Genomic DNA, 19,159 nt, shown 5'->3' with positions numbered 1-19,159 from the left:
CAACACAACAGTCTTGATTATGATGCAGGGAGACAGTAAAAATCAACCCTAATAGGTGAACAATGTTCAAAAGAACATCTAATAATTATTGTCTTCTTAAGGGTGTTGCTACATGTACAATGACTATGTGAAAATTGTCATGAAGGAAAACTACTTCTAATATTTCTTTTACAGAAAAGGTGAGAAGATCACACAAATTCAACCACAGGAACATGTTGGCACTGAATAAAAACAAAATATTTACAATATTCGGACAGCTAAAGATCATAACAACGTCACAGAAGCTCTGAATCCTGTGGAAGTAAAATACAGTAGCCATCACTCTGGAGAATCGAAGCGACATATTTACAATATGGAGGTGGCTAATGTAAAATAGGTACTGAGTCTCTTCAGTCTGGAATCACTAAGAAACAGGAAAGAGCCCTCATTAAAAGCTACGAATGCCGTTACTATGTACTTTGTTATACATGTGAGCATTCCGGAAAGCTTCTTCCCACAGGTCTTCTGGGAGAGAGACGAGAGAAGGAGGGAGGGAGGCGGGGAGGGTTGAGTCTAGTCTTCCAGGGTATAGTTGGGGTTGACCACCAGAACCACTTCCTCTTCCTGGGTCTCTGGCTCTGACCCCTTGAGACCTGCTTGGGACAACTCGATCAGGATATGATCCTGGAGGAGGGAAGGAGGGAGGGAGGGAGGGAGGGAGGGAGGGAGAGAGAGAGAGAGAGAGAGAGAGAGAGAGAGAAAGTCAGTAAAGAACTGCCAACATGACTGGTATGACACTTATTTGGCTGAGCTTTTTAATAGTCATGCGATGAAGTTCTCCTGATGTAGCGAGTGTATCATTGTATTTCCTTCCATAGTGCCAAGCTTTTGGCTTAGCCTTTTAAATGCCAGGCGATGTACATCTACCGATGCACAAGCGAGCTTCATCCCTATATTTCCTTACGTAGTGCACCAGCCGGTGGAGGACCTTCTCGATCAGCCCCTTCCGGTTGATGAGTTCCTCCTCGGAGTCGATCTCAGACTCCATCTCCTTCAGGTACCAGTTCACCACCGCGCTCTTCTTCAACTCCTCCTCTTCCTCCGCTAGAAGTGAACACAGATACCCCCGCGGTCACACAACACGTACAGTACGCAAGAAACCAGACCAGGGTCGAGATATTATCCCAAAACACTTTTGTTTACAGCTACTTATGGTGCATTCGTTTGTGGTCGGAGCTGGCAAGTCGCAAGTGGCAAAATACCTACCTCCTACCTGTGTGCATTCGAGCTATAGCGAATGATATGATGATAATGATATGATATTGACGTCAGCCGGCAACTGGGGGCTGAGAAACATATCCGAATTTGCGACGAGGAAGTGCGAGTTCATGCAGCGTTTTATTTAATCATTCCTAGTAGCAAGTCGCAATTTGCCACCTCCCAGTTATAAACAAATGCACCATTAAACAATGGGCTGTTCCCACACATGCAAACCCCAGCCACTCAAGCAAACGCTACTTTAAAGTATTTCAAATTGTATTTCCACCCCGCAGGGAACAGGCAGAGAGAAAGAAAGACGAGAGAAGGAGGAGGGGGGGGCGCCCGAGGAGAAAGAGAGGTGTGTCTTGCCTTCCTCTGCCCTGCGGAGGTGTAGGACCAGCAGGTTGGAGATGCGCCGGTACTCTGGGAAGGACAGGCGCAGCGACGGCCTGGCCGCGCTCCCGTTCTCCGCGTGGCCGTTCACGCCGTCCTCCTCGCCGCCGCCGCCGGCGTGCCCGTTCAACCCGTTGGCGAGTCCGTTCACTCCGTTGGGGACGCCGTGACCTGCGTGCGCACGCAGACGCACACACACCGAGGAAAGTATGTGTGAGTGCTTGTGTGTGTATTTGTGTATGCGTGTGCGTGTGTGTGTGTGTGCGGGCGTACCATTCTCCCCCTCAGCCTCCACCTCCTCCTCCATGTTGTCGTCCTGCTCCAGGTTGATCTCAGGCGTCTCCACTCTTATGATGGATTTGTTCAGCAGACGGAAGGCCTCCTTCACATGCTTGGGCTGCACCTGGAGCATCGAGGGAAAGAGGACGCACTCTTACAACCAACCCACACTACTCACTCTCACTCGAGTGGAGCTTTCACTTCTTGTAATGAATAAAGTTTAAATGTGCGTGTGTGTGTGTGTGTGTGTGTGTGTGTGTACCTCGTCACAGCAGTGCATGCGGGCCATGCCCTCTGAGAGGCGGATCATGCTCTCCAGCTGCCTCACTGTGATTCGCCAGGCTGATTTGGCCACGCCTCCAGAGGTGTCGCGCTGCCTCAGGCGCTTGTACTGCTCCACGATGAACTCCTCCGATTCACTGGAGATCTGCACACGCACACACACACACACACACACGCACGCAAACGCACACACACACACAGAAATAGTCCTTGACATCAACTCAACAGACCAGAGGACGGTGATACAAATGACTTCATTCCCATCACACACACACACACACACGGACCTTAGGCTTGAACTGCCTGGCGAAGAGCAGGTATCTGCGGATCTCGTCCAGAGAGTACAGTCTGTCCACCGACTGCTCAACGCGGGAGTGCAGGTCCACGATGCGCCTGGCGATGGCGTAGTCCGTCACCTGCAGACGCACGCCGGAACGTCAAAACACGCCGCGCTGACCGGCGATGCCCGGATATATCGGCCCCCGAACGCGCTCACGCACGCGCTCACGCACGCGCTCACCTCGTTGCAGTCGTCCACCAGGATGAAGAAGAGGTCGAAGCGGCTCATGATGGGCGCCGTCAGGCTCACGTTCTGCTTCAGGCTCTTGCTGCGGTCGTAGCGACCGCCGACCGGGTTGGCGGCGGCCAGGATGGAGGTACGGGCGTTCAGGGTGGCCTGGAGAGAGAGAGAGGGGGGGGGGGGGGGGGCGATGATTAGAATGCGCCGGTCTTAGCTGCGTCCAGAGTGTGGGGGGGGGGGGGGGGGGAGGGGGAGGGGAGGAGGGAGAGAGAGAGGAGGAGGAGAGACAGGAAGTGCGCACCTTGACCCCGGCCTTGGTGATGCTGATGGTCTGCTGCTCCATGGCTTCATGGATCGCCACCTGGTCTCTGGTCTCCATCTTATCGAACTCGTCGATGCAGCACACACCCTGCGGACACACACACACACACACACACACGGCTAACAGTCAATACGAGGTCTTTAAGAGAAACACACACACAGGGAGCGTGTGAGCGCGGGTCCATCAGGAGGTGGCCGTGGCCTGAGGGGTGGGGCGTGGCCGGAGACGAGCGGACGGACGGACGGACTCACGTTGTCGGCCAGCATGAGCGCCCCGGCCTCGATGACGAACTCGTGGGACTCCTCGTCTCGCACCACGGCGGCCGTCAGCCCGGCGGCGCTGCTGGCCTTCCCGCTGGTGTACACGGCCCGGGGGCTGAACTCCTCCACGTGTCTGAAACAAGGTTATTATAGTTTAAAAAAAATGATAACTAACTCAAACGGTGTTGTGTGTTTACAAAACTTACTAAAATAAACTAAAATTAGAGAGAAAATGTCCTTAGTTGTAGTCTTTTTCATTTCATACATAAGCCTAGTATTTTGGGTGGATATGAAATCTATCCTCCATTTTGTCTTTAGCTGTGTCCCTGCGCAGAAGAAACCTGACGTGCGCCAGATGGTTTGTTTCACACAGAGTGAGACATCCTGAACTCATGAGATCATGATGGTCTCACGAGGCTAGCGCAGAAGAAAAAACAACCAATACTGAAACTAATAAAAACTAAACTAAAACTAAGCATTTTCAAAAAATAAAAACTAAACTAGCAAATCTGCTTTAAAAACTAATTAAAATTTAACTGAAATTGAAAACAAAAAGTTAAAACAATATAAAAATAGAAACTAATGAAAAAAGCAAAACTATTATACACACACACCTAACGCTTACACACTCAGCCAGGAAGCACTTCCCAACAGATTGAGGGTTGTTCTAACGTGTGTGTGTGTGTGTGTGTGTGTGTGTGTGTGTGTGTGTGTGTGCCTCACTTGAGGAACTGGCTCTTGGCAGTGCTGGGGTCTCCTACGATGCAGACGTTGACGTCTCCTCTCAGGGAGGTTCCCTCCATGGTGGTCTTACCCACGCCCCCGAACAGCATCAGCAGGATGCCACGCTTCACCTCATCATTACCTGCACACACACACACACACACACACGCAAGCCGCACACACACACATGCACACACACGCATGCACACACACACATGCACACACACACACACACGCAAGCCGCACACACACATGCACACACACACATGCACACACACACATGCACACACACACACACACACACACACGCAAGCCGAGATAGTGAGATAGAGATATAGAGATAGTGTTCTACAGTAATAAAGATAGTGTTCTACAGTAGGGATGGGACATGATCTTCGAAAAATCGAAGTCATTAAATTATTAAAAATCGATTTTATAATTTGATAATCATTTGTTCGTTTTGTCTTATAAAAAACAAGTTGCATTGTTTTTCGCGGCGCGAGACTCCGCGAGACGAGAGAGAAAGGCACGCGCGGAAGAGACAGTTTGAGTAATACGTGTAATGTAATTAATGTAATGTTATATTAATACATCCATGACTGTAACCTAGCATACGTAGTAGGCATGGTGTTATCATTTCATGTTATGAGATGCGATTTTCGAAGAAAAATCTATTTTTGCCCACCGATTTTCGAATAGCAGATTTGCCAGAAAGTCCCATCCCTATTCTACAGTAATAGAGATAGTGTTCCAGTAGTAATGTTCTAGGAGTAATAGAGATAGTGTTCTAGCAGTAATAGAGATAGTGTTCTATCAGTAATAGAGATAATGTTCCAGTAGTAATGTTCAAGCTGTAATAGAGATAGTGTTCTATGAGTAATAGAGATAGTGTTCTAGGAGTAATAGAGATAGTGTTCTAGCAGTAATAGAGATAGTGTTCTAGCAGTAATAGAGATAATGTTCCAGTAGTAATGTTCAAGCTGTAATAGAGATAGTGTTCTATGAGTAATAGAGATAGTGTTCTAGGAGTAATAGAGATAGTGTTCTAGCAGTAATAGAGATAGTGTTCTAGCAGTAATAGAGATAGTGTTCTAGCAGTAATAGAGATAGTGTTCTATCAGTAATAGAGATAATGTTCCAGTAGTAATGTTCAAGCTGTAATAGAGATAGTGTTCTATGAGTAATAGAGATAGTGTTCTAGGAGTAATAGAGATAGTGTTCTAGGAGTAATAGAGATAGTGCTCTAGGAGTAATAGAGATAGTGTTCTAGGAGTAATAGAGATAGTGTTCTACAGTAATAGAGATAGTGTTCTAGGAGTAATAGAGATAGTGTTCTATGAGTAATAGAGTGTTCTAGCAGTAATATAGATAGTGTCCTAGGAGTAATAGAGATAGTGTTCTAGGAGTAATAGAGAGTGTTATAGCAGTAATAGAGATAGTGTTCTAGGAGTAATAGAGATAGTGTTCTAGCAGTAATAGAGATAGTGTTCTAGGAGTAATAGAGATAGTGTTCTACAGTAATAGAGATAGTGTTCTACAGTAATAGAGATAGTGTTCTACAGTAATAGAGATAGTGTTCCAGGAGTAATAGAGATAGTGTTCTACAGTAATAGAGATAGTGTTCTACAGTAATAGAGATACTGTTCCAGGAGTAATAGAGATAGTGTTCTAGCAGTAATATAGAAAGTGCTCTAGGAGTAATATAGATAGTGCTCTAGGAGTAATAGAGATAGTGTTCTAGGAGTAATAGAGATAGTGTTCTAGCAGTAATAGAGATAGTGTTCTAAGAGTAATAGAGATAGTGTTCTAGGAGTAATAGAGATAGTGTTCTAGCAGTAATATAGGTAATGTTCTAGAAGTAATAGAGATAGTGGTCTAAGAGTAATAGAGATAGTGTTCTAGGAGTAATAGAGATAGTGTTCTAGGAGTAATAGAGATAGTGTTCTACAGTAATAGAGATAGTGCTCTAGGAGTAATAGAGATAGTGTTCTAGGAGTAATAGAGATAGTGTTCTAGGAGTAATAGAGATAGTGTTCTAGCAGTAATAGAGATAGTGTTCTAGCAGTAATAGATATGGTGTTCTAGGAGTAATAGAGATAGTGTTCTACAGTAATAGAGATAGTGTTCTAAAAGTAATAGAGATAGTGTTCTAGCAGTAATAGAGATAGTGTTCTAGCAGTAATAGAGCTAGTGTTCTATCAGTAATAGAGATAGTGTTCTAGCAGTAATAGAGCTAGTGTTCTATCAGTAATAGAGATAGTGTTCTAGCAGTAATAGAGATAGTGTTCTAGCAGTAATAGAGATAGTGTTCTAAGAGTAATAGAGATAGTGTTCTAGGAGTAATAGAGATAGTGTTCTAGCAGTAATAGAGATAGTGTTCTAGCAGTAATAGAGACAGTGTTCTAGCAGTAATAGAGACAGTGTTCTATGAATACTGACCGTGTATGGTGGGAAACAGGCTGGTACACAGGTTGTGGTAGAGGTTCTTGTCCTGGCTCATCTCAAACACCTTCTCCCACTCCTTCACCGACATCTGGCTCTTGATGCTCTCCGCAGTCTGCTCCTCATCTCTAAGCTGCTTCCCTCCAAACTACACACACACACACACACACACACACACATTAAACACTGTGTTAGGTTGTATGGGTGGCATAAGGAATACCGCATGTGTGTGTGTGTGGTACATAGGTGTATGTGTGTGTATGTGTGTGTGTGTGGTACATAGGTGTATGTGTGTGCATGTGTGTGTGTGTGTGTGTGTGGTACATAGGTGTATGTGTGTGTGTGTGTATGTGTGTGTATGTGTGTGTTTGGTACATCCATGTACGTGTGTGTGTGTAACTCACCTGTGGGTTGGTGGGGGCTACATGACTGGCGAGGAAGGCCAGTCTGTAGGACAACTCTCGGACCCCCAGGGCCTTCAGCCCCCGCACGCCGTCGGCCTCATGGCCCTGCCCCCCCCCAATGCGAGAACTGGTCTCTGCTCGCACACCTACAGGGCCACAAGCGCGCGCACACACACACACACAGACACAGGTTGTTTACAGTCTGAGAGTAGTGTTCAAGAGTCTCTGTTGACGTGATTCGTGTCTGAGAATGTGTCTGGGAATTATTGCGAGTTATCTTTGAACGACTGAGTGCATTGCAGTGTGTGTGTGTGTGTGTGTGTGTTCCTGTGTGTGTGTGGGCTCCCGTTGAGTGCGCACCTGGGGTGCTGAGCTGAGAGACGTCCGGCACCACGATGAGGGAGCCGGTGATGTCACAGCGGTCGCCCGCCTGGGCGCTCTCCACCGCCTCCGCCCTCAGGATCACGTCCAGGGAGCGCGGGATGGAGCCTCGCGGCAGCTCTGCCTGGGTCTCCTGGATACGCACCTGCACACACACACACACACACACACACACATTACAGCATCTGTCAGCATATTAACCTCATATAACACATACAGGCGCACACCGAGTCTATCGCGTCGTCTCTCTTTCTCTCTCAGACACACACGCACACACACACACACACACACACACACACACCTTCTGGAAGTCGATGAACTTGGACTTGTGCGTGTCGAGGTGGAAGCGGCTCCTGTTGTTGCAGACGGGGTTTCGGCAGACGGTGGGCGGGGAGTACTTGAACTGCTGAGGCACGTCGTGGATCAACCCCTGGCAGTCCATGCACAGGAAACAGCCGCTCACCTGGGGGGACACAGAGGAGGGGGGGGGGGGGGGGGGGGGTCAGGACCGCCGGGCCGGCTCACAAGAGCTGCTGATCTGCTTAAATGCGATCCGCTGGAATGGTTCCCCTGCTCTCGGCGCTGGCTGTCCTGTTTGTTTGGTCTCACCAGTTCAGGGTGCACCGGGTGGGTCCTGACCACGTGGCCGCTGATTCTCACCAGTGAGCCGATACGAAGGGATGACAACTCACGGATCCTACAACACACACACACACACACACACACACACACACACGAGGTCGCAAAGCGTGAGCAGAACGCATGCAGGCACAACGGCACGCATACCCTTAAATCGTATTATCGTGGTGGCGAATGAGATGAACACTCTATGTGTGTATGGTGAGGCTTCACAACAGCCTGAGGGAGAAGTGTGTGTGTGTGTGTGTGTGTGTGTGTGTGTGTGTGTGTGTGTGTGTGTGTGTGAGTGTATCTTACTTGTGTCTGGTTGGAAGGTCCTGGATGGCCACGTAGAACTCCTTATTCACGGGAACGTTACCGTGATCCCGAGCAAAGTTACGCACTGCGCGACAGAGGAAGGGATACACTCTGGAGGAGGAGAGGAGAGGAGGAGTGGAAAGAAAAATAGAGAGATTGAGGTTGGCTGGGCTCCGGTAGAATTCCCCAGCACGGATAAAAGGATAAAAGATGCCAGCGTCCACGGTTAAGAGGCTCGGGACGCTAGCTAGTAAAGTACCTGTAGAACTCCTCTTGGATGGTGGTCGCGAGTTCCTGGTTGAATCCCTCCAGGTCAGTGAAGCTCACCAGCAGAGTGTTCCTCTCTGGCCTGATCAGCTCCTCCGCCTCACGAACATACTTCACCTCTCCGTCCCCCGTTTGATACCTGCAAAACACACACACAGTATAACGAATAACGAGAAATAAAGAACAAATAAGGAAACCACCTAAATATGTAATATTGAACTATTGATTCTAGGAAGAATTAGAGAATGCATAGGGGTGACTGGGTTTAACTAATGTTAGCTAAGTTAGCCAACTATCGTTAGCATGGGTGACTAGAACAAAAACAGGTCATTGTCATACTCACTCTTCTAAGAATGCCTGGAAAAGCTTTTGGCATTTTTCTGCCAAGTCGTCTTTCACCATCTGTCCTGCATTCTCCGCGGTCGGCGCAGCAAGATCCATCGTATTATGTTATTACAACTGTAATTTAAAAAATTGTTCAATAACTCAGAATGACTTTCCGTTTCTCCTCCTCCGAAGCACGTTGAGGAAGGGACTGCTACTTTTTCGCGCGAAACCAAGACCATGTGACATTTGGCGCGCCACAGTCAACCAATCACATCCGTGAAATTTGTCATCATGTAAATTTAGAAGAATTTTAACCAATCTAAAGTACGCATACAGATGTAGGACGTCCCACTCTCTTCTCTCCAGCTCGAGCTGTTTTCTAATGCGACGTAGTCCGAGTGGAAACTACACTTTCATTTTAGAGTGAGCTATTTCTCCTGTGGATATTGACTGAAAGACAGATCATGGCAATAAATGAATAAATACACGTTATTCCATGTATTATCAGTTGATCGTTGGGGGCCTGTCATCTAAACATGGTCGAAGTTTCTTATAAAGTGCAGTGAAGCAGCAGGAACACAGTCTGACCACATGGGGGCGCTGTTTGACTTGCTACTGCAGTAAGAAAATTACATGAATGAATCTGAATCATTTATTGGCCGGTTCCCGCCGTTGGTGATTCTCAAGCAATACAGACAATACCTGTATACAGAATACAATATAGCCTACCATGTACATTATAAATATACAATGTACATTATTTACATACAATACACACTATTCACAACATAAAATACACAATATACAAGCAATATACAGATTATATGAGAGACAAACAATATACATGAAGTGTTTGACTTGGACTGAAATTGCTTACCGGTACTGTTTATATTTTGAGCTGATATTATATGAGGTGCAGGAGCTCAGGTGGTAGAACTTTCGAGGTGGTGGAACCCAACTCTGGTGCTCCTCAAGAAGTCAAGCATAGATGTTGGTGTTCCACTGCCCAACCCAACTGTTGGAGCAAGAGGCCTCTATGGATAGCAGTGTGTCCTGGGCGGAGTGGTGGGGTGGTCAGCTCAAAGTTACAGGGGGATCCAAAATGACTGGCACCCCAATGCACAAATAATAGCCTAGCCTACATAAAAAAAATATGAAGAATATAAATATAAAGAAACTGAATATAGTGAAATACTGTACTTTTGTGTCTTTTGTATCTTTAATGTTTCAATGCAACCAAGCAAAAGCATAACAGTTATTAAATGCCAAATTAATTTCAACAAAATTAAGGTTTCATAATTATTGGCACCTTTAATTTAGTACATAGTGCAAACATATCTGGCAAGAATAACAGCATGGAGTCTTTTCCTGTAATGTTTGACCAGGTTAAGGAGTCTTTTTGGAGGGATTCTGGACCATTCCTCTGGGCAGATCCTTTCAAGATCCTTCATATTCTTGGGTTTGTGCTTTGGGTCATTGTCTTGTTGGAAAGTCCACCTACAGCCAAGTCTCAGCCTTCTTGCTGAGGCCCCAGATTATCAGACAAAATTGCAAATTTGGAATTAATTATGCCCTCAATCTTAACCAGTGCCCCTGGACCTCTGGAATTAAAACAGCCCCAAAACATCTCTGATCCACCACAATAGTTCACTGTGGGTAAGAGGTGCCTTTATGCATCTCGTTTCGACACCAAACATGCCGATGCTATAGCCTATCTGACCAAAATGTTCTAATTTGCTATCATCTGACCCGAGCAACTCATCATTTTAATGATGTTGGGCAAACTCCAAGTGCTTGCTTCTGTGTTTCTGTGTGTTTTGGTCAGAAAAGACTCTTCTGGCAACCCTTCCAAAGAGCCTGTGGTTGTGGAGTCTGATGGTACTTTTTGAAACCTAGTGACCCCAAGACGCCACCAAGGCCTGCAATTCTTTCACAGTGATTCTTGGGGATTGTGTTGCTCCTCTCATCATCCTCCTCAGTGTCCTGGGGGGGGGGGGGCAACACGCAGTTATGTCCCATCCGTGAGGTTTTCAACAGTTCCATATCTTTTGAATTCAGTAACTGCCCTGAAAGTGCTCAGTGGTAGCCTATATTCAATGGTTTGTTGATCTTCTTGTAGCCTTAACCAGATTTATGAAGGCCTGTCTCTTTTGAATAGACCTTTCCGCCCCCCTAGTTACTGTTGCTATGCTGGTATTTGGAGTTTCTATAATTATATTGTTTGTGCATTGCCTGTCAGGGGAGCCAGTAAATTTGGAGCCCAGTCTTTATACTACTCATGTTCTCTATACTACTCATGTTCTCTATACTACTCATGTTGTCTTTGGACATGGTTGCCATGTTACTGTACCTTAATAGGGCAGAGTCAGTCAGGTGGAACTCTGAGCAGAGTTTGTACACATGCACCAGTCGTCCTTAGCAACTGGTGAACTCTTAAACTGACCTATAGCTTCATGTGAACCCCCACCCCCCACCCCCTACCTTGTGTCATTGCCGGTGTGAGCAGATATAGATTTGGTTTGTGAAGTTTGTGTGTGTGTGTCTGTGGGGGGGGGGGGGGGGGGGTAGGGATTGCATTTTAGAGGGGAACTCCCTAGTGGGGTTTACACATTGGGGAAAGACAAATCACCCGTACCAGACTATTGCTTCCACCTGTTTAGTTATAATGCTGCGGTTATTACAGGAAGCTGTTTTGGACTATTGGGACCATCTGTCATTCTCTCTACGATTTTCCCACGATTGTTCCACAGGAAACTCTTTATGTCCGACTCTGAAAGAGAACCTGCATCTGCAAACTCTCTAAACCAACACACACACACAAACACACGCACACACACACACACACACACACACACACACACACACACATACATACAGTATGCACTAGCACACAGTCACACACACACACAGATGAACACAGATGGTACACACGTACACAAAAGCACACACAGTCACTCTCTCTCATACACACATACACACACACACACCATTGTACATCTGTCTGTAATTGTTTTAGTATATCTTAACTTTTTTTTGTACTATTTTTATATTGGGTTTATCCATTTAGTTATTGTTTTATATACCTTCCTGTGTGTCTGTCCTTTTGTTGTTGCTGTTGTTGTTTATGTATTGTTCGCTCGTCGTCACTGTAAATGAGGGCAACCTCAGTGCCTCTCGAGCATAAATAAAGGTTTGAATGAATGAACACACACACACACATAGCTTACATAAACACACACGCATACAGTATTCAGTGATAAAGCAGAAAATTCCTATGAATAATGTTACAGAGCAGGCAGCGTCATCTCTTTGGAGAGTGTCACCTCTCGCTGCAGTATAATATAGATACTGATTCAACGCTGCTGTAAAGGGCTTGATATTCTAATTGTTTTAGCTGCTTGTGTTTCCTAAAATGATGAGGAGGAAGTCTTTCCTGTTTTGAGTGCACTATTAATAGAAGAGAATTGTGTGCATGTGTTGACAGACCCCTAAGCGTGACATTGACTCATAAACCCTTTCAGAGGGATGCAGGCAACATTAGACCTTTTAGTGTGCATACTGTATGTAGTGTACTGTAGTGTGTGTGTGTGTGTGTGTGTGTGTCTGTTTGTGTGTTTACAGTAGCTGGGTGTTGAGGTGTTTGTGTTGTTGTATTGATGTGTCCCCTCTTCTGTTCCCTTGTCCCTGTCCTCCTCCTAACCCCCCCCCCCCCCCCCCCCCCCCTCCTCTCCTCTCCTCCAGGAAGTCGTGACAGTAAACTTCCAGCTTCTGTTTCTCTCACTTCCAGGCGGAAGCATGTATGTGGGAAATGTTTTTTGTTTGTGTGTGTGTGCATCAAGCGCTGGGAAAACGGCTTCACCTCCTCCTCCTCTTCCTCCTCTTCCTCCTCCTCCCTCTCTTCCTCTGACAAGCTGCTGCACTAGACATCCCCTCTGTTAGCTCCTACAGTACATGGAAATGAAACCATAACATTAGGTTCTCTACTCACTTCCCCCACTCTTCTCTCTCTCTCACACACACACACACACACACACACACACACACACACACACACACACACACACACAACACTAGAGTTCCTTGGCCGTTTGTCCGTTCAGTTTTTTTTTTGCCCTGAAACACACTTACAGTAGCCTAAATCACAAGTCTGAAACCAGACTACTTTCATTTTCATTTGAATGTATTTGAATGCTCTGCACATGTTTTATACTACAGTAATGAGAGGTTGAGTGATTCTGTGTCAGTGTGAGGAGAGATGATGATGATGATGGTGATGATGATGGCAACACATAGCTCATAGTTGGTGAGGGAGGTTACACCTCCTAAAATGAATTTCTGACATATCCTCCTATCTTCATACCCATATCCACAAGACACTCACATACACACACACACACACACACACACGCACGCCCGCACGCACAAACACCCCCTGAGTGAGAGGAAAACCAACATTAACACACACAAGTTGCGATTATTCACATTTTATTAGAAAACGTCAGTGAACAAGATTACATACACCAACAAGATTACATACTCAACAATATTTACATAAAAGCTCCTCTTTGAGAGAAAAAGGCAAGTCATGGACCAGCAGACTCATCCCTACTCTCTGTTACAAATACACACACACACACACGCACACACACACACACACACTGTTAGCTGGAGTGTAGACTAGAAGACTCAGACTCTGTGGTAGTTGAGGCTGCTGTGCGTCTCCGTGGTAGAATCTTCAGACTGGAGGCGCGGCTTAGTGTGAGCGCTCGTCTGGCTGAGCTCTTAAACCCCGCCCCCAGGAAGGCGTACAGCAGCGGGTTCAAGCAGCAGTGGGCGAACGCCATCGGCTCGGCCACCGCCAGCCACACCCCCAGCGCCGTCTCCAGCCCGCAGCCCCTGGGGAGGACCTCCAGGCGCAGCAGGGCGTCCACGGTGATGCCCGCGCCGTACGGCAGCCAGCACAGGAAGAAGCAGAGAACCAACGCCACGGTGGTCCTGACGGCACGCCGCTTCTGCCGCTGCCCCCCTAGAGGTCCGCGGGTCAGCCGGGACACGATGACGCAGTAGCACACCAGCAGGACCAGGCCCGGCACCAGCAGGCCCACCAGGACCAGCTGCAGGTGGAACACGGACGCCCAGAGGGGGGCGTTCTCGGCCGGGTAGAACCGCTGGCACGCCGTCACCCCTTCGCCCGCCTCGTGGGTCCTGGCGAACACCAGGTCCGGAACCGCCAACAGAACGGCAGGGAGCCACGCCCCTGGGGAGAGAGAGAGAGAGAGAGAGAGAGAGAGAGAGAGAGAGGTGGATGAGCGGAGAGGAAGCTGTCAGGAGAGAGAGAGAGAGATAGAGAGATAGAGATATAGAGAGATAGAGCCCGGGGAGGTGGAGGGAGAGAGATGAGGGACAAGAGAGACGGAGAGAGATAAAAGCGAGAGAGAGAGAGAGAGAGAGAGAGAGGTGGATGAGAGGGAGAGGAAGCTGTCAGGAGAGAGATAGAGAGATAGAGCCCAGGGAGGGGGAGGGAGAGAGATAAAAGCGAGAGAGACGGACAGAGAGAGAGAGAGAGAGAGAGAGAGAGAGAGACACACTCACCAGCATACACCAGCCTCCGGGCCAGCAGCTGCCTGAAGCCGGCGGTGTGTGTGTCCGTGGCTCGCACCACCGCCAGGTAGCGGTCCAGGCTGATGAAGGCCAGGACGAGCACGCTGCCGTAGAGGTTGACCGTGTAGATGACGTGCACGCCCACGCAGGCGCCCAGCCCGAAGCGCCAGTCGCCCAGCGCCGCGTCCACGGCCCAGAACGGCAGCGCCAGCACAAAGAGAAGGTCGGCGGCGGACAGGTGCAGCCGGTACCGGTCCGTTAGGCCCAGTTTGGACCTGAGGAACAAACAAACAAACAAAACAAGAAAAAACAGTCAGGAGATTCAAGATTCAGTCACTCATCCTCCTCTTTACCACAATCATCATCTCCATCGTTGGCTTCCACACCATCCTCTTCCTCACCTGCGCTGGCAGCCCAGGACCAGCACCACCAGGCCGTTCCCCGTGATGCCCAGGATGAAGATGAAAGCGTAGACCACGGGGAGGAACACTCGCTGGAGGTCCGGGGTCATCACCTGCTCCAGGTCACACGGCTCCTCCAGGTACACCCCCATGTCACCAGAGCCTGACCCCGAGCCGGTGTCGTTGTAGTCATAGTCAAACACGATATGCTGTAGGGAGAGAGAGACAGATGGCATCATAGTACAATGTTACAGTGACTTTTACAAAAGCCATAACTGCAGCTGTGCAATCCTGTTCAAGAAATTTCAACCTTTGTTGACCACCAAGGTCCTTAAAATTAAGACAAAAGTTGCACACTCATCTCTCTCTGTTTACTGTCTCTTATTATGACAGAGTGTCAGGACTGTGAAAAGCATCCAATTAAAATACCAGATGAATCCCAAATATGGAGCAGTTACACTCGGGGCAGCATTCTACCAGACGCAAAGGAATTGAATGAGACCTTGCTTACCTCATAATAGGACATGGTTGAGCAGAGCTGAGCCTGCTGAGTGTGAGGAGTACAGTTCTCTGTCCGGTAAGGTTAAATACCTCCACCCCCCCCCCCCCTACTTACACTCCTCCTCCAAACTTCTACACATCTGTGGCTGCTGAAACGCTTTTCCTGTTTTCGAGGTGTCAGGTGCTGATAGTGTATCTATTGCAGGATACTGTGCTGTGTGTGTGTGTGTGTGTGTGTTTGTGTGTGTGTGTGTTTGTGCGAACACACCGCTGGTTTTATTGTTTTGGTCCTGGTCATATTGTTTGACCCCTAAGGGACAAGACTGTGTGAATATGGATGTTGGCATGAAGCAAAACACGCTATTGATAATTTAACAATGAACGGAGGAAATGTAATGTAGGGGATTCAGAAGCAGCTGCTTTGCGCGTGTGTTGGGAGCGCGCTCGGCTGAATCAGAACAGTGACCCATGTGGCGGGAAGTTTTGTTCTAACTAGTGTCTGAGAATTGCATTGTCATCTGATATAACAACACACCACCGATAAGAGCGTGAGAGCTGCTGATGCTGTGAGCGGTGATGACGGTTATCTAGACTGTCCCGTTGTTACCTGCTAACTGATATATCCATGACACCTCTGAATGGCGGGGTGATCTGTAGCCGCATAGCTGCGTTCCCTGGAACCCCACCTCACCTCCTACAAACCATCCTGACCTGGGCAGCTCCCACTCAGCATGTGACCTACATGGCTACCTCCCACCTATGGGGCACAACAGCCGACATGTCTTCTTCCTGTGTTAAATGAATGAAATGTAAATGTAATGTGATGCTGAGTGCTGTGGAGGGGAGACATTTCCTGGTTAGACACAGGCCCACATCCTCCTCCTGAGTTGATACATCCTCCTCTCTTTACTCATGCCACACAGGCCTAAAGCCCCGAGACCCCCACCCTGGATTCTGCTTTAGCTCACTGGCCTTCTCACCCAGTCCTTCTGCCTCTGCTGCTCCAGACCCGGGACTCGGCTGCAGTAGCGCCACCCTGTGGTCATCCAGCACCGGTGCGGCTGGTAGGTGGGGGAGCACCACAAGCACGAGAAGCACCACCTCAGCTGTGCAGTGGGAGTCAGTGTGGACCGATTTAAGACTCGGATTGCCACCTCAAATGAGCGCGACCCGACTCTAGCAAAACTCTACTGACTTTATTCAGACATTGGAAAGTGCATTTGAATGGACAAAATGAGAGGTTATGGAATACGATACAGAGTAGACCTACTTGAGGTCGAGTGGAAGCACCTGGTCAAGCAGGCCTACGTCAAATGAAACAGCAGCAGCAACAACAATTACAGCTGCTGTGACGCACTAGATCGGGGCCGGGCATTTAGAGGAGGAAGAGGAAGGAGACAAATGACAAATACACACAAGGGTCTCTGCCCGGGGCCCAATTATTTAAAACTTCTTAAAAAAATTTTTTTTTTTAAATCGTAAAAATCATGTCTGAAATCCAAACAGTACAATGCTTGAGTAGGCATTAACATGTTTATTCTGCTTCACCTAGGACTTGAACTCACAACCATAGACACCAAGGGAAGAGCATGTTCTTGTTGAGCCAAAGTGAGAAGCTAGCATGGCCTAAACAAGTACAAAGTACAAGTATGTCACAGCTAGCTATTTACACCATAGGGATCCTGCATTGACTGAATTGATTTGATTGAACACAGGTGGGACTGATTGAAATGTAAGCAGAATAAAGACTGGTCAGATGAAGAGATACAAACAAGATGAAGAAACAGTAACACCTACAAATGAAAAATATTGTTTAATAATAAAAAGCACAGCACAATGCCTGAGTATGCGTTAGCATTTTTATTCTGCATCCCCCTTACCACAAAATATTTGTTAAAGGCACCACAAGGGGAAGAAACCAAAACCAAAGACTAAACAATAAAACCAAGGTGGAGAACAAAAGACAAAGCTGACAAGTTTACAAACTTACAAGATGGCAAAGGACAACTACAGGGACAACGCACATCTACAGCAAATAATGAACATTCAAAAAACAAGATGGGAGCTACAAGTAGGCTATACTGTATGACTAACAAGACAGGTGGAAACCAATCAAACAATCAGTGGCACAGGTGTCTTCAGAGTCAATTTAGCCAGTTGTAGTCTAGTATTTTTTCCTGTATGAACAGCAGTCTTTTGAGGGGACAAAATGGGAAAAGACTTCAAAATACTGTCAAAATTTTGAGATTGAATTCTGAAAATTTCACACTACATCTACCATGTCAGGAAAATGTTGTCTTTTTTTCATTAGCATTGGAGATTTATTGAGCGAGCTTTTGCAGCAGTTGCATACAGTACTATTTACAGTAAAACATTGATTCGTTGTGGGCTAAATTTTTGATATTCCAAAAATCAGTGAAGATCGTTTGTGGAGGACAGTCTGAATGACCAAAAATGTGGGAGGATGTTAGATTGACCTGCTTAGCGGCCTAACTCCCAGCACAAGAGGCTCTGAGGCGAGGTAAAGGTGTGATCAATGGTGTATTTATTTACCAAAAACAGGACATGACAAAAGTAGAAAAATCATAAAGACGTTAAAAATGAGCAACATGACTGTAGCTACGCTCACCTAGGTCCAACCTACAGCAGTGTCTGAATGGAACTGGCAGCCTTTTATACTACTGCTAGGCAATGAACCTGGACCATACCATGTCAAAGGGAAATGCAAATAACACTAATTCAATATTACCACTACACATTCCACATCTCTTAATTACAAAACATCAAATACATCATACAACATTACATTTACTTCAATACATATCAGCTCCTATGAATAATCTAAACATTCCCATCAAACAAACACTCTACCCCCCCTCTATAATTCTAGCACATGGTTCCCTCCTGGAACTATAAATACAGGTGCTCGGAGCTCTGGGGACTCTTTTGCCCGAACACCTGCAGACCAGAGAGCATGGTAAGTACTTGACCAACAATTCTAAAATGTGTTCAATTCCACCATCCTATTGCACAAATCCCATTTTATGATACTTATGACATCTTTTGTTTGCTCTTCTCAGGTGAAGTTCACAATACTGCTGAGCAAGACAAACATGCACCAACAAACAATTCAACAATCAATAAATACTATAAGTATTGGCTATGTCTCATCATTATATTGTGCAAATGTATGCTTGTGCAAATATTGCAGTTATGATAAATATGCACCTTGTATAGGTAACAAAGTACCACAAGTACCCCTTTGTTACATTTCCTTCCCCCTCTCCTGGTGTAAGCACAGTACCTCAATCCTCATAAACACGAGACAGTCAGCCACGACGTTGGACTTCCCCGATCTGTAGCGGACAGTGAAGTCATAGGGCTGGAGGGCGAGGTACCAGCCCGCGATGCGCATGTTTGCGTCCCTCATGCGGTTCAGCCATTGGAGGGCACGATGATCTGTCTCCAGGACGAAGTGCCATCCCAGCAGATAGTATCTGAGCGCGTCGATAGCCCACTTCATTGCCAAGCACTCCTTCTCCACTGTAGAGTACCTGGTCTCTCGGTCCAGCAGCATTCGGCTCAGGAATGCAACAGGCTTCATCTCTCCTTCCACTTCCTGCAACAACACAGCTCCAAGGCCTACTCCAGATGCATCGGCCTGCAGGGTGAAAAGCTTGTCAAAGTCTGGACTATGGAGAACCGGGTGGGAGCAGATTGCTTCTTTAAGATCTCTGAATGCTCGGTCACACTCATCAGTCCAGCGCACCTTGTTAGGGGCAGAGGCTTTTGTGAGGTCATTCAACACTGCTGACCTGTCTGCAAAACGTGGAATGAACTTCCTGTACCAGCCGACCAGGCCCACAAAACCCCTCACCTTC

General features: G+C 47.0%; 2 protein-coding genes across 2 annotated transcripts; both read right to left on the bottom strand.

The window, feature by feature from the left end:
- Positions 1-552: 552 nt before the first annotated feature.
- mcm6 (minichromosome maintenance complex component 6) lies at positions 553-8,889 on the bottom strand (the record flags this gene model as incomplete). Its single annotated transcript, XM_084457948.1, has 18 exons — positions 553-663; positions 944-1,083; positions 1,609-1,803; positions 1,906-2,035; positions 2,174-2,330; positions 2,473-2,609; positions 2,714-2,869; positions 3,015-3,122; positions 3,287-3,428; positions 4,019-4,160; positions 6,458-6,608; positions 6,865-7,010; positions 7,225-7,390; positions 7,547-7,708; positions 7,855-7,942; positions 8,182-8,292; positions 8,441-8,587; positions 8,792-8,889. 18 exons carry the CDS (start codon positions 8,887-8,889, stop codon positions 553-555), a joined length of 2,487 nt encoding a protein of 828 aa, XP_084314074.1.
- Positions 8,890-13,436: 4,547 nt separating this feature from the next.
- On the bottom strand, positions 13,437-15,303 carry LOC311325288 (C-X-C chemokine receptor type 4-like; the record flags this gene model as incomplete). The annotated part of the gene is made up of 4 exons (XM_084457953.1): positions 13,437-14,032; positions 14,368-14,651; positions 14,778-14,986; positions 15,289-15,303. 4 exons carry the CDS (start codon positions 15,301-15,303, stop codon positions 13,437-13,439), a joined length of 1,104 nt encoding a protein of 367 aa, XP_084314079.1.
- Positions 15,304-19,159: the final 3,856 nt, after the last annotated feature.

The sequence above is a fragment of the Borostomias antarcticus genome (assembly GCF_949987555.1).
Source record: "Borostomias antarcticus genome assembly, chromosome: 24".
Classification (NCBI taxonomy): Eukaryota; Metazoa; Chordata; class Actinopteri; order Stomiiformes; family Stomiidae; genus Borostomias; species Borostomias antarcticus.
Note: the sequence above shows the minus strand (reverse complement) of the source record. Positions and strands in the feature narration are given on the sequence as shown.